At 32.9% G+C, this 14,933-nt stretch overlaps 2 protein-coding genes and 1 non-coding gene across 6 annotated transcripts; 2 read left to right on the top strand and 1 right to left on the bottom strand.

Moving 5' to 3' along the window:
* Window positions 1-5,672: 5,672 nt before the first annotated feature.
* Window positions 5,673-9,428, top strand: LOC109813864 (laccase-4). Its single transcript, XM_020378131.3, has 6 exons — window positions 5,673-5,845; window positions 5,971-6,122; window positions 6,220-6,464; window positions 6,565-6,693; window positions 7,733-8,653; window positions 8,990-9,428. The coding sequence occupies exons 1-6, from the start codon at window positions 5,759-5,761 to the stop codon at window positions 9,118-9,120; spliced, it is 1,665 nt and encodes a 554-aa protein (XP_020233720.1). The 5' UTR covers window positions 5,673-5,758; the 3' UTR covers window positions 9,121-9,428.
* Window positions 9,429-9,491: 63 nt separating this feature from the next.
* TRNAR-CCU (transfer RNA arginine (anticodon CCU)) lies at window positions 9,492-9,564 on the bottom strand. The gene has a single exon. It is a non-coding gene; the product is annotated as a tRNA-Arg (tRNA).
* Window positions 9,565-10,538: 974 nt separating this feature from the next.
* Window positions 10,539-12,826, top strand: LOC109813886 (transcription factor DIVARICATA). 4 transcript variants are annotated; one of them, XM_020378163.3, is made up of 4 exons: window positions 10,539-10,719; window positions 10,929-11,009; window positions 11,216-11,615; window positions 12,112-12,826. In XM_020378163.3, the coding sequence occupies exons 2-4, from the start codon at window positions 10,976-10,978 to the stop codon at window positions 12,632-12,634; spliced, it is 957 nt and encodes a 318-aa protein (XP_020233752.1). In that variant the 5' UTR covers window positions 10,539-10,719; window positions 10,929-10,975; the 3' UTR covers window positions 12,635-12,826. The 4 variants fall into 4 exon arrangements, with proteins under 4 accessions (XP_020233752.1, XP_020233748.1, XP_020233749.1 ...); XM_020378159.3 differs by having other exon boundaries at window positions 10,539-10,783; window positions 10,935-11,009; XM_020378160.3 differs by having other exon boundaries at window positions 10,539-10,783.
* Window positions 12,827-14,933: the final 2,107 nt, after the last annotated feature.

The raw sequence follows: 14,933 nt of genomic DNA, 5'->3' as shown, positions 1-14,933 counted from the left end.
AAGTTTGAAAAATAAAAAAGATTAGAACCAAATGATCCTTTAAGGCTAAATTCATAGTCAGAACTAGACCTACATGTAAGGCCCAAATTCTACTTACCCTCGCTGATGTTTATTCTGTGAAGATGAATAACAATGGACAATGGTCATGGGCATAGACACTGGTGGGCTAAAAGCATGGAAACTGGGCTCCTCCGAATTTCGTATGGTTGTGTTTTTATTGACCAAGATTGGCGTTGATTCGTCAAATTGGCACTTTTTTTTTTCTTCTTCTAAATTTATATAATTTTTTAAAAACAACACCGATTTTTTTGTTGTCGCCAAAAATACTGAGTTAATTAGACTCAATAGTTTTTAACACAGTTTTTTTAATTTTATTAAATACATCTCGATTAATTAATAATATACTTATTTTATTTTTCTAAATACGCTTTTTCAAACATATTTTTTGGTAAAGAAAAAAATTCTTTCAAAAATTACTTTTCATGAAAAAAAATATACATTCGAGAAGTACCTTTTAAAAAAGAAACAAACTTACTCTTTTGGTAAGTATTTTATGGAAATATATTTCTTTGACTATCAAAAAATACTTTTTGAAAGGAAAAAAATAAATAAACTTTTGTAGACAAAAATATGCTTTCACAAAAAAGTTTTCAATTTTTTTTTCTTTGAAAAAATCTTAAATCTTAAAAATATATTTTTAGGATGTTTTATTTCTTTTGTTTTTTATGATTGATTTGATCAATTTATCTCATTCGATCGAGTTAGGTTAATTAATGTATTCGATCGAGTTAGGTTAATTAATGTATATTTGTTTATTTATTTTACTTTTAACTTGTGTGTTCAATCAGTTCATCTCAACTAAGTCATTGAACAAATCAATTTACTTTTTTTATTTATTTATATGAAGTGTGTGTTAAATTAATCTCTCTCTCTCTTTAACTTTTAACTTGTGAGTTCATCTCAACCTAAGTCATTGGACAGATAAATATTTTACTTTTTTATTTATATAAAGTTTGTGTGAAAAAATATATGTCTTTCAACTTCGAGGTTTTCATCTTCATTGTTAATTATCACTGACACCATTTAACATAAATAATTTGACATGTAAACTATTTCATGTTAGTCTAATAGTGAGATAACATGTGGCACATATAGTGAAACATGACATTACTTAACTATTGGTGAGAACATTAACCATGCTAGTGATAAAATATAACAATTAACGATATGGATTGAAAATAGTGGTAATTTTCCAAGTGTCTAAACAATATTTTTTTATTAGGATGAAAATCAGTTGTCTACAATTTGGTGTACAAATATATTTAATTTCCTAATGGTGGAAACATCTAAGTTTGGCATTGGAGTTACCAGTCCAGAAATGAAAGCACCAGAACTGCTTTTGTCTTTTTTTTCAATTTAACATGACAGATTTTGCCTTGAATCTCCCGATTACTTAGCGAGATAGATGTTGCATTCATATATTATAAAGTATTTTGCTGTAGAAAGCTAGAGCTCGAGCTTATCCACTTAACTTTCAACCAAGCATGTGTGGGCTCCACGTAATTATATATATATATATATATATATATATATATATATATATATTTTAATCTAAGTTGCTGTTATTTTTTAGGCTGATGACTAATAAGGAGCTAAAGAATTGATGGTAGCATGACCCTTCATGTAAAAGTGCAAGTGAGTACTAGAAGAAACAGTGAAGATCTTTCCTATTAATTAAAGCTATCAACCCCAAAACAGGATAGGATCATAGAATTAAACATGGTATGTATATATGTCCTGATTGGATTTAGTAGTCATTGAGTCACCTATTCAATTTATGCACTCTGTTGAACGATTATATATTTAATTTCTCTTTTTTAGGTGAAATACATATAGACTGAAATTTCTGGTACTTACTATAACATGGCTGTGTCAATTGTCATAAAGTACAATTGAAGTTTGATCCGAGTATGTTTGAATATAGATTTAGAAGAGTTTTGAAGATTTTTCTTACTTTTTATAATAGAGAAACTCTTAAAAAGATTTATAAATTGTAATCAAACAGACTGAAAGTGTTATAGTAAGAGATTATTTTAATCTGAATTCATGTTTTGTAGGCTATTGAAGTAGGAAATGGTAAATGGCATGGATCAGTCGGTGGCATAGTTTGTGCACCTATTGACAAGGTTTGGAGCTTGGTCTCTAAAACTAAAAGACTACACGAATGGATGGCAATGGTAGAAAGATGCAGTGGCTTGGCTGGAGATGAAGATGAACCTGGCTATGTTAGGCTAGTATCTGGTTTCATGTTTCCTCAACAAGATGGAGAAAGGTCTTGGATCAAGGAGAGGTTGGTTTCGCTGGACTCATCATCACATAGCTATGTTTATACAATGGAAGCAAGCAATGTAGGTTTAGATGGATCTGTAAATTCATTAAAACTTGTTGACTATGGAGATCAATCAACTCTTATTCACTGGTCATTCGAGATAAGCCCTTTACAAGATGTATCTCAGGACAACATAGTTGATTATCTCGGATTTCTCTACAAATCTTGCATCAATAAGATAGAGGGTGCAATAGAAGCTGCATCAAGAAATGTTTCACCAACATAGTGAACAATTGAAAATCATTTTATTCAAACCATAGGCTTCTTTTTAATTCATGTATGTAAGTGGAGTCGTTCTTCATCCTTTTCTTTCTCTTTAAGATATATTTTGGAGTCATAATGTGAATAATGAGTAATAATTGCCTGGCGATGGTAACTATATAATACTATATCAATTATCGTTGACCATTCCTAATTTTATTCCACTTTTATGTTTCTTCCGTAAATTATTATCTCGGATCCTTTAATTTTTACAGACTTTTTAACTTTTAAGAAGATTTGTCTTGGTTCTAAATTGTCTACCATTCATTTTTTTATTTATACGAAAATGCCTTTAATTGGAGATGTATTAATTCAGTATAAAGAGATTAAGAGAATATAATAATTTTAATAATTAGATTTTTTTTATCTATAAAAATATAATAATAATAATAAGATTTGAACTTAAGACTCTACCCATATTATATTGATTATCACTAATAAGTCAATTATAATATTCTTACAATCTTAGTGGTTTTAAAGATATTTTTAAAAAGAATAATATAAATCAGTGACAAATTAATACTTTTAATTAATTAAATTTCTAGAAACAAAAAATATTTAATGTAATTTTTTTTTAAACTCAATAGTTAAATTTCTCAATTCTTGTGAATTCTTGTGACCTGAGTCATACCATTAGACTAAGCAAATTGCTTCGTTCATTACTAAGTAGTCGTATTTCGTTGAATCATTTAAAAGTAATAATATGTACTTATTAATTAAGAAAAATGCTTCGGCCTCTGAAATGAATAGCCGAATTATCCTCTGAATTGTGAAAAAAAATTGATAGTTGTTAATTTTTTAATTTAAATATTAATTTAATTTAAAATTTGTGAAAGGTATTTTTTTCAGAAGACAATTCGGCTGATTGTTTTGGAAGCTGAAGCATTGCTCATTAATTGATGAGTACGAATTTTTTCCGATTCATCTTCCAAATAATTAAAATAATAATATTTTTTAATAAATTTATTATAAAATAATTATTTTATAATAAATTTATTAAAAAATATTATTATTTTAATTGTTTGGACAAAAATTCGGACTAACAATTCGGAGGCTGAATCTTTAGTCTTAATTAATTGAAGTCACTTTAAAAATGGCATTTTTCTGAATATTAAAGAATTTTTAAATTTAGGATCTTTAATAATTCTGAATAAGTTAAAACAATTTCGCGTAAATTAAACCACGTGCTAGATGGTGAAATAGTTTTTGGTTCAGTGTCTTAAAGTTAAATCTCTTCCTCTCCTCTCTTCTTACGTATAGAGTGAGTTTAGTTTAGTGCTATTATATTATATCTCACGTATAAAAAACTAGTATTAGTATATGACAAAGGAACCACTTGGTAATAGGCATTCAATCAAATCAAACGATAAAATGAAAAATATTATATTGGATCGATTGGTAAATGAGAGAGTTGAGGAGGGGATTTCTTTTTCTTTTTTCTTAACAAAGGAAGTACAGTTTTGGAAGGCAACATTAAAGTGCCAGTACCGTTACCTTTCTTACAGGGGTTCAATTACTTTGCTGTTGGACGGTTAGGGTAATTTTGTTGTTGAAGGTCATATATTGCAGTTAATAACATGTTTCTAGTGCTTATTTTTTTATATGTAAGTTACAGAATAGGGCTTCGTGTCATTTTCTTTGGGGTTCAACTTAGGGTGTGCTCGACTATTTACGTGTAAAGCAATTCACTCAACTTTCCTTTGAAAGATCTTCCTTAACCTGACGCATGAAAAACATGGTACCCCTTCATATTCTTTTATTTCTCAAGTTTCATGGCCTGAAGACAGAATTATAAAAGAAACCAAAATTCAATTGATATTACCAGCAATAACTAAATAACCTTGCAATTAATGTGCCACAAAAATTTTTCTTTTATGGGATATTATTGTTTAGTCCAACATCATATGGTTCTGGATAATCTTCATATAACACATTATGAACTCTTTTTCATAAATTAAAAAAATATAATTGCATGTCTCATGGAGATTGGCTGGTCCCTCCTTCTGCTTTGCTTGGTGAATAAAAGCAATTGAGCTATTGGGTAGGATGATATTGCGTTGGTTGGTTCCTTTTCTTTTGTATCTGCATTTAATCTTCTAGCATACATATATATCCTATGCAAGTGGCTATGAGATGTGTTTGTTTCAACAGTGACAAAGGAGGTGGCATCACTTTCAACCAAACTTCTTAGTTCACATTTCAAATCTACACAAGAAAACAGTTAAAAGTCCTTAACCGTGTATTGATTACCAAATTTGTAAGGTACGGGAATAAACCATTGTAGCAGTGGTAATAAATCCAAATCTTCAATCCCAGCTAATACTTGTAAAGAGATGTGAAAGATTGAGCTTTATTTAACAACGCCAAAATGTGATCAGTTTTGAACAACTTGGCCAGGGGAAGTGATTTTAGTGAAGTACAAACACAGCATCATTTGACAAAGAATCATAAAAAACAGGTTGAAAAAGATGCCCCATTTGAATCGTTTAGTTGGTTTTGATGGCAACAAGACTGTGTGTGTATCTGTCTGTACTCTTCTTATTCTTAAGCTTTGAATCATCCAATCAAGGACATGAAGTGGATGGGCTGAAAATCATAGCCACCATAAAAATTTTCATCTCAATGACATCTTAAAGTCTCTCTCTTAATGAGAATGCATCATTACCCTATGGTACAACCCAACATTGCATGGTGTATCTTCTGGAAGGGAGTAGACCTTCAAAAAAATACATACATGGGAAAAAGATGGGTAAGAAAATTTAGAAACATACTCTTGGTGAGGAGAAAAAAAGTATTTGCAGCTGAGAGGTATTTTTCAACTTATAGAAGGGTTTCTGTCGGCTGAAAATAGCACATTTGGCTTACATCGAAGTGGACAACTAAGGATTACATTGTGTAGCATGCAAGAAAACTTGGTAACGATTAAAATACATGACTAGCATTATTTAATAGTCACCTACACCTACCACTTGTAAAACGACATAGCATCATAGATTGTTCCATTATAAGGTGCTTGCGTGGTCATGTGTTAGTATTCAAAAGAGAGGAGATTAATAAGGGCAAGGTAAGAATTGAAGAGACGCACAAAAATACTAATTGCTCAAGTGAATGGAGCCACGCCTTCTGGCAATATTTCTGGTGGCTCTTTCATTCTCACCATTTGTTCATTCCTTGGTGCGTCATTACAAGTTTAGTGTAAGTACCTAAGACAAGTGAATAATATCACCGAAAGTCCTATGCCATTCTTATGATAAAATAATAATATCATAGATCATTATTTGCTAGGCATTTGACCAATTCATGTTGGTCAATGTGTGCAGGTGGTCTTGAAGAATACCACAAAGCTTTGCTCTACAAAATCATTTGTGACAATCAATGGACAATTCCCCGGGCCAACTCTCTATGCCAGGGAGGATGATACTGTAATTGTGAGGGTCACTAACCATGTTAAATACAATATTACAATCCACTGGTGAGAATTTGAATTTCCACTAATAAACAAATTGCAAGGAAGCGAAAATGTTGGCAATAAAAAATTTGACTAGATCATGAATTTTGGACCATGACAGGCATGGAATCAGACAGCTTAGAAGTGGTTGGTCTGATGGGCCAGCATATGTCACACAATGCCCTATTCAGCCAGGGCAGAACTTTGTCTACAACTTCACCATCACAGGTCAAAGAGGCACACTTCTGTGGCATGCACATATCACTTGGCTAAGAGCCACGGTGTATGGTGCCATTGTCATTTTGCCTAAACGAGGCATTTCTTATCCATTTCCTAAACCGGACAAAGAAAAGATAATCATTCTAGGTAAGTTTTTTTTATGTTATTGATTCAACTATGTTGCTTAGCACTTGTAAATTATTATATTATATTTCTTTGTATTAACTTTGATTTGTATGAGTTCCAGGTGAGTGGTGGAAATCAGATGTGGAAGCAGTGCTCAATCAGGCTGAAAATTCTGGTCTGCCACCAAACATATCAGATGCTCATACCATCAATGGTCATACAGGGCCAGTTCGGGGTTGCAATTCTCAGGGTATTAATATAATATAATGGGTTTTATTATAAACTAACTATTTGTTACTTTTTATGGAAAGTCTTATATATGAATGGCGTTTTAATCAATCAGGAGTGAAATGGACATATGAGTGGCGAACGAAATGATTTTAAGAGGGGAAAACATGCCCATATAGATTTTTTGTGTCTCACTAATATTGTTTCATAACTTTCAGCAATTTCTTCTGGTAAGGGCTACACTTAGATGGAACCGGATTCCTTGCGGTTAAACAGTAACTGAAAGTCCTGCAGTCATGATTCAATGGCTCACAAATTTTTAAATAGTGTTTTCTTTAATTATTCTATATATAATAATTCATTTTTGTGATTAGGATTTCATGCAGTTTCTTTCTGAGTTATTACTAGTTAAAAAAAAAACACTCGGCACTTCGTGTGAGTTTAAAAGTAATAGTTTTTAATTAAAAATGCAAGATGGTCAAGAGATGTAAAATAAATGTCAGATAGTAACTTTTAAAAATAGTTGAAGGATAAAATTATCTAAAAACAAAAAATGTGTATATCAGATAAGAATATTCCTTTTCTTATTAGTATAGAAATATAGATTACTGCAAAGAATTCATTTCCGTTTTTAAGTGCTTTGGGTGCAAGTTTTGGCGAATAAACTACCTGATAAAAAGTTTGCTCGAAATGTCAATATACGGTATGCTTGATTCCCTTGTCACTTTTTGGTTTAAAAACTATTTTCTAAAATAATTCCACACTACTTGACATTTAATTTGGATCTTATCATTAAGTTTTAAAAATTGTTTCCAAAACATATTTTAAAAACCAAAAACAATTGAGAGATATTTCTCATCATCTTTTTCTGTTTTAATCTTGTTCAGCATCTCCTTCGTTTTTTCTGTATTACATGTCTTGCATCACCCTCCATCTTTTCAAACAACCTTAGTTAATTACATTTTCAAAAACTAAAATAGTTTTTAAAAATAGAAAGTGAGGTTTATGTTTCTATATGCTTAGACATGTCCTCAAATATAGAGCTTTATCAAGCTGTGCAGGTTACACTCTGCATGTTGAAAGTGGCAAGACCTATCTGCTGCGCATCATAAACGCTGCTTTGAACGATGAGCTATTCTTCAAAATCGCGGGGCACAGGCTGACAGTAGTTGAAGCAGATGCATCTTATGTTAAGCCTTTTGAGATAGACACAATATTCATGAGTCCAGGCCAAACCACAAATGTCCTATTAACCGCTAACCAAGGTGTTGGCAAGTACTTAATCGCAGTTACTCCCTTCATGGACGCCCCTATAGGCTTTGACAACGTCACTTCAATTGCCACACTTCGCTACAAAACTACACCACCTTATCCCAAAATAACACTAACCACAATTCCTGCACTTAATGCAACTCCTTTAACAACTGATTTCATTGACTTCCTAAGAAGCCTCAACTCAAAAGAGTACCCGGCAAGAGTTCCATTGGCCGTTGACCACTCTCTTTTCTTTGCCATAACCGTTGGCCTTAACCCATGTGACATGTGTCTCACTGGGACCAAGCTTGTGTCTGCTATTAATAACATCACCTTTCTGTTGCCAACCATATCATCACTTCTTGAAGCGCATTATTATAACATAAAGGGTGTTTTCACAGATGATTTTCCTGCATTCCCACCTATAGTTTTTAATTACACTGGCACTCAACCGGCTAATATCCGGACCAATAATGGCACAAGAGTGTACAGATTGAATTTCAATTCAACTGTTCAGATTATTCTCCAGGGCACTGCAATGATAGCCCCAGAAAATCACCCCTTTCATTTGCATGGCTACAATTTCTTTGTTGTTGGGCAGGGGTTAGGGAACTTTGATCCAGAGAAGGACCCATTAAGCTTCAATCTTGTTGACCCAGTTGAGAGAAACACCATTGGGGTACCAAATGGTGGATGGGCAGCAATCAGATTCAGGGCAAATAACCCAGGTAGTTACTAGTCACTTTGTATGTGTACGTGTGTGTTTCTGAAAAATTTTCTTATTTAGTTTTGGACAAAGGTTAGATACATTTACATAAAAATGTTGTTTGTATTAAATCAATACGCAAATTAGTGAGGTGAAACTCTAATTCTAAAAGAAGAATACATGCAAATATGCAATCCTTAAAGAAACTGTATATAAGTTTATCTTATCATTTTTATGCACCTTTTCCTCTTGTACGCTAGATTTAAAAGCTATGCTACAGATATGAATGTTAATATATAATCAACGTTTAGTTATTTTTATTGCGTAATCTAATGTTTATAATGTGTGAACTGTGAAGGTGTTTGGTTCCTGCATTGCCACTTAGAAGTACACACCACATGGGGACTTAAGATGGCGTTCATAGTAGATAACGGGAACGGTCCCCATGAGTCCTCGTTTCCACCTCCCAAAGACCTTCCAAAGTGCTGAAGTTTCTGATGAAAAAGGAGTGAAATTTGGAATCTGCTGTGAGAGACAATGATACTATGAGAGTGTACATTATTATACAGGAGAGGTGATGTCATGGCCTAAGGAGAAGACATCAAATTGTTTGTGGCAGTTTGTGATGTTGGATTAGCAGAAATCAATAAAAACTTGCTGTAGCTAGCAATCCCAAGCCTTTTTTAATTGTCAAGTTTAGGATAAAACATGTAAGTTTTGGGTTCATAAAAACGTGATGTATGTGCTTGTTAAATTTGAAAAAATGGTATTATAGAATTCATACGATTTTCTTATTCTCTATGGTTAATTTGGTAGCTGTTGCTTGGAACCAAGGTGCAGAATAATAAAAAAAATTCATTCGCGCCAGGTAGGGGTCGAACCTACGACCTTCTGCTTAGGAAACAGACGCTCTATCCACTGAGCTACAAGCGCCTATGATATTCTATTGTAACTAAAAACAACTATTAGCACATAAAATAGGTATGAAAAGGGCCTGCCATAAATATCAAATTTCACTTGAATAATTTCTATATTTTAGAAGAGATTGAAATATATCATTAATAATAATAATAATTAATCTTATTAATACTTGCATAGATTTCACTTATACACGTATAAATACTACAATCCATCAAGTAAATAAATATCATAGTTATATATGATAAATTATTATGAAATGAAGGACCTTCATTGTTTGAAGCGGAAAAAAATTCATATCCACTAATATTAGTAATATTGATTTTATATTTGTGTTTTATAATTAAGGATTGATATTTAATTTTTATCTTTACTATAGAATTAGAATTGTAACTAAAAATATTTTTATTTTTTATATTGATTAGAATTATAATCATATACACTTTAGTGTGAACCAATAACTAAACAAGAAATGAAAATTTTTCTGAGTTAGTTGTCTAATATGAGAATCCACTAATGTTAACACAACGATTGATTAGAATTTACACAAATACAAGTATCCGTCGTTTTCTCCATAAATGTTTCAAAATAGGGGAAAAAATGGTAATAATTTTAAAAAATAAGAAATAAAAAATATTTTTCCAAATGAAACATATTCGAAGATCTTTTTTTTGGGGAGGGGGGTGGTGGTGTTATATTTCTCTGTTTAAAAAAAAAACAAAAATAAAACAGCACAGCCAATTAGATTAAGGTTAATTTGATACCTGCACGACATTGAAATTGGAGCCATATCAGGAGGGGAGTTATACTTTACCCTGAAAAAGTTTGTGTATTTTACTATTTTTACCCTTAAATAATATTCATTTAAACCTCTTTTAATACGATGACTAAGGACGAGAGTTTGTCGTTATTGGGATTATAGCAAGTAGCAAGTGTGACACTCGAGTCTCAACCTTTTATTACCTTAACAAAACCACCTCTCACATCTGAACTCACTACACAACCACAAACAAATCCAAATCTAATTCCTTATCTCGTTCGATACCCTGATTCCTACTCTCTCACTAGCACAGTTTCCACTCTATTGTATATGTATCTGTGTAATATAAGTTTGCTTGGTCACCAAGAAACGACAAAGGGAAATAGTATCTAACTTTTCCTTTGCTGATTGTAAATAATCTCTCTCTTTTCTCTATTGGATCGATCATAGCTTTCTGCACCTTCTTCCTCTTAGGTTCTCATATTTTTCTCTCTTGTTGTGGCCCTCAACTTTGTAGGCTCACCTTAAAATACCTTCTTTTCTTTTTGGTGGGGGTGAGAGTCGTTATCTTATTCCTGGTTTCATCTACAAGAAACTACTAACATCTGTCTTGTTTTAGTTTCAGAATTCGTTATACTCTCACACACACCAAAACTCTGGAACACCATGATTTTTCCAAGATTTTGTACGAATCTAAAAGGTATGGCTTTTATAGATTCTCAACTTTATCTTGGTCACACACGTAAAAGATTCTGAAATCTGCGCACCTTGTGAATCAAACCTCTATAATTTCTTCTTTTTTGTGTTTCTCTTGTGTGTTTATGAGCACCCTTTTCTAGTTCTTCTCCATTTCCATCTCTTTAGGGACTTAATTCAACTAGAGTTTTTGTATGCTTGTGTCTTGAGGTATGGAAATGGAAACCCTCTACTCCCCTTGTATTATGCCAAATTCAAATTGGTTTGTGCAAGAGGGCTACAGCACAGAGTGGACTAGAGAAGATAACAAAAAGTTTGAAAGTGCCCTTGCTATATTTGACAAGGACACACCAGATAGGTGGTTCAAGGTGGCAGCCATGATCCCTGGGAAGACTGTGTTTGATGTGATCAAGCAGTATAGGGAATTGGAAGAAGATGTGAGTGAAATTGAAGCAGGGCGTGTTCCACTTCCTGGCTATCTTGCCTCCTCTTTCACCTTTGAGCTGGTTGACAACCACAACTATGATGGATGCAGAAGAAGGCCTGCTCCTGTCAGAGGTTCTGATCACGAGAGAAAGAAAGGGGTACCCTGGACTGAAGAGGAACACAGGTAAGTTTCACCAATTTAGAATATCCAACTGTTTCTGTGATTTGACCTTTGATCGTCCCTTCTATAGTTGCTGCAAGATTTTGGTATTGGAATTCTGCTAATCAAAAATCAATCATGATTAATTATATTTCCCTACCCTACCAACTCAACCTGAGACTATAAATTAGTCTAGCATTAAACATTTTTATTATTGTTCATTTCATTTACCTTGAATTTCAATATTTTCACCGCTGATCCAATTGACTTTTTTACACAAACTGCTTTTTCAATCTAGTAAAGTAGCTATCCTATAAATTGATAAGTGAGTTTTTAATTATTATTTTTTTGATAATTTAAATTTTGAACTGTAGGCATGACCAAAACATCTGACATGTTAAACATAATATTGAGTTGGTCTTGTTATTGCTTTTGATCTTATCTGTTGTGCTGCTATTTGAGGCATTTCAATATCTATCATTTTTGGTTCCTGTACTTGACTTTTGGTATTGAATTACAGACGGTTTCTGATGGGACTTCTAAAGTATGGTAAAGGAGACTGGAGAAACATCTCTCGCAATTTTGTGGTCACAAAGACTCCTACACAAGTTGCTAGTCATGCACAGAAGTACTACATAAGGCAAAAGGTTTCTGGAGGGAAAGATAAAAGGAGGCCTAGCATCCATGATATAACCACTGTTAATCTCACAGAAACCGCTGAATCAGATAAGAACAAGGCTCAGTTATTTAATGTGTCTCCCATGATTGCACCACAGCAGAGGCTGAATAGCATGTCAAAAGTACAGTTGGACTGGTCTAGCCACTACAGTGATGGATCACTAATGGTTTTCAACCCCAATAGTGATGATGACTTGTTTCTGTCATCTTCATCTGATATCACTTCCAAAACCCTGAAAATGCAAGGACAGGATCTATATGACTGTGCTTTACATGAGGCTTATGCCAAGGTAAAAGTTCCAAGTTTCAGCATGGCTCCTAGAGACTTCAACAACGAAGCTGTTTTTGGTATTCATGCACTGTAATCCCAATCCTGATGATGTTAAACCAAAAATATATATATATATCCACTTCATAGGTCATTGTTCTATAGGATTAATGTAGATGAGCTGAAGCTAGCTACCTCATGGTTAGTGAAAATCCTAAAAGAAGACTAAATAATGTTGCATCCTTAAAACTGAATTTGGAATAGACTTCCTTTGAAGTTTTCCTCTTTATCTTTTGTCACAGTGATCATGTCTATTTCTTTGGAGACCCAATCGGAATCATATGATGTACCATTCAGACATACTATGTCTCAAAAGTAACATGAGAATACATCACTAATAATTGAATTCTATTATCACACGTACATTAATATAGGTTCAAACATCAGAATTCAGAGGCCTTCATCCTTATCCAACAAGCTACAAAACCGCATAAATTTGATGGCCAAAAAAAATAAGAAATAGTAACCTCTAGTCAAAATGGGCTTATTAGATATTCCAAAACCAACACTCACGGTGCCACTGAAAAAGAAATAGTAATTACGTAACCACTGCACAAAGGCTTGAACAGCCACTTCATATATTTGCTGATGTGGCTGACTCACATGAGCACTGGCATTGAAATTTTGAGCAGCATCTAGTATAGTATAGTAAGCCTTTTCTTTTGTTCCCTTTGAGATAGTTATTAATCATTTGCTTTATAAGAGCAATGTGGACAAGTTGACCATGTTTGATTGGCATCACTTTACTAGTCGAATCCGAGTTTGCATTCCACTTAGCTAGAATCCCATGCTTGATTGGGTCAGAATATAGGCAGATTCACGTAAGCATGCGCCAATGTGGTTCACACTATCAAAGTCATCTTTTATTAATTTTGATTCTCAGCCAATCATGTTGTGCCTTTTCTTTGATATTTCTCTGCTCGCCAATCCCCTTTTTGGTGGTGGCAACACTATTGCATTAGCGTTGTTCCTTCTTTTACTGGTCTCTCCAACCATCATGCTTTATTTTGATTCTTGTTTTGCTCCAGAACCCGATAGCATATTCTAGCCCTATGCACTGTGCAAATAATAATGTTCATACTAAAACTATTACTTGGAATAAAGCAACCGACCTTCGATTACATATTGCAGAATGAGCCCTTCAAGATCCGAAGCACCATATTCATTAGTCTTTATGAGAATAAGCATATATATATTTCTGCTCCTGAGTTTAGATTAGAATTGCTTCTTTTGATTTTGTTCAGAAATTAGTGGTACTAGGAGTTTTTAATTCCAAATATTCTTAACTTTTTTTATATATATTAAATTAAAGTTTTACCAAATAGATTCTATGTCATTTCTTACGAGTGCCTATCACTACCTTATAAAAGTAAAAACATTGCGTATATATGTATGTGTAACACGTGTATCTAGATATAAAGTCATTTTCATATATATGATATTTAAAAGAATAAATTTGGATAAAAACCATTCTACTTTTTATTATTATTGTATATATAAACTGCTTTTAATTTAATATATTCTAATAAAATATGAAAAAAAATTCGTTTATTTTAAGAATTAGTCTACCTAAACTTACCTCGTTTAATAATTCATGTTTTATATTAAATTTTAAGAATTCAACCGTTGAATTTAAAATTTTTAATGTATAAATTAAATATACAAATTTTAAAAAAATTTAAAAATTATTTAATATTTTATTTCATTAATTCAATTAATGTATAAAATAATTGAAAAATTTTTAAAAATTTGTAAATTTGATCTATGCGTTAAGAATTTTAAACTCAACGGTTAAATCATTGATGTACAGGTAGGGGGGTTCGGCCACCACCCTATCGGCCGCCGAATGGCAGAACCAGGAAGCCGAACGCCAATCGGCCACCAGGATCGGCCTATCATCATTTGGTACTCTTAATCAAAGATTAGGGGTTAATTAGTCAATTAAGGTGTATTACCTAATACGGTAAATATGTTGCAGGGCCCATGGGGTCCAGGGCCCATAAATGTCAGTATAAATAGCTCAGGTCAAAAGGTAACGTCACTGTTCATTAATTACCCTAGATATTCGTGTTTGTCCTGACTTGAGCGTTGGAGTGTCTTTTGCAGGTACCTACCCCTTCACCAGCGTATCGGATCGGAGCTCTCGTTCGGCCTTTGGACTACTAGAAGACTTAGTGTGCCCATCAGACAGGTACAATTGAAATTTGATATAAAACATGAGTTATTGAATAGAATAAGTTTAAGAGTTAATCATCCCTACACTGCCAGTGTAAAGTTTTTTACACTGGCAACCAATCATATCTTTTAAAGTTTCTTATTTTATTATTAAAGTAACT

Source organism: Cajanus cajan, chromosome 9 (genome assembly GCF_000230855.2).
Source record: "Cajanus cajan strain Asha chromosome 9, NIPB_CcT2T_4, whole genome shotgun sequence".
NCBI classification, from domain to species: Eukaryota; Viridiplantae; Streptophyta; class Magnoliopsida; order Fabales; family Fabaceae; genus Cajanus; species Cajanus cajan.
Note: the sequence above shows the minus strand (reverse complement) of the source record. Positions and strands in the feature narration are given on the sequence as shown.

What these genes read in the sequence shown, in the direction of transcription:
- LOC109813864 (XM_020378131.3), top strand. Translation starts at nt 5,759, where the DNA reads ATGGAGCCACGCCTTCTGGCAATATTTCTGGTGGCTCTTTCATTCTCA. An exon ending in TCGGGGTTGCAATTCTCAGG is followed by an intron (nt 6,694 to 7,732) that starts GTATTAATATAA and finishes CAAGCTGTGCAG; the next exon opens with GTTACACTCTGCATGTTGAA. An exon ending in ATTCAGGGCAAATAACCCAG is followed by an intron (nt 8,654 to 8,989) that starts GTAGTTACTAGT and finishes TGAACTGTGAAG; the next exon opens with GTGTTTGGTTCCTGCATTGC.
- LOC109813886 (XM_020378163.3), top strand. Translation starts at nt 10,976, where the DNA reads ATGATTTTTCCAAGATTTTGTACGAATCTAAAAG. An exon ending in ATTTTGTACGAATCTAAAAG is followed by an intron (nt 11,010 to 11,215) that starts GTATGGCTTTTA and finishes TTGTGTCTTGAG; the next exon opens with GTATGGAAATGGAAACCCTC. An exon ending in TGGACTGAAGAGGAACACAG is followed by an intron (nt 11,616 to 12,111) that starts GTAAGTTTCACC and finishes ATTGAATTACAG; the next exon opens with ACGGTTTCTGATGGGACTTC.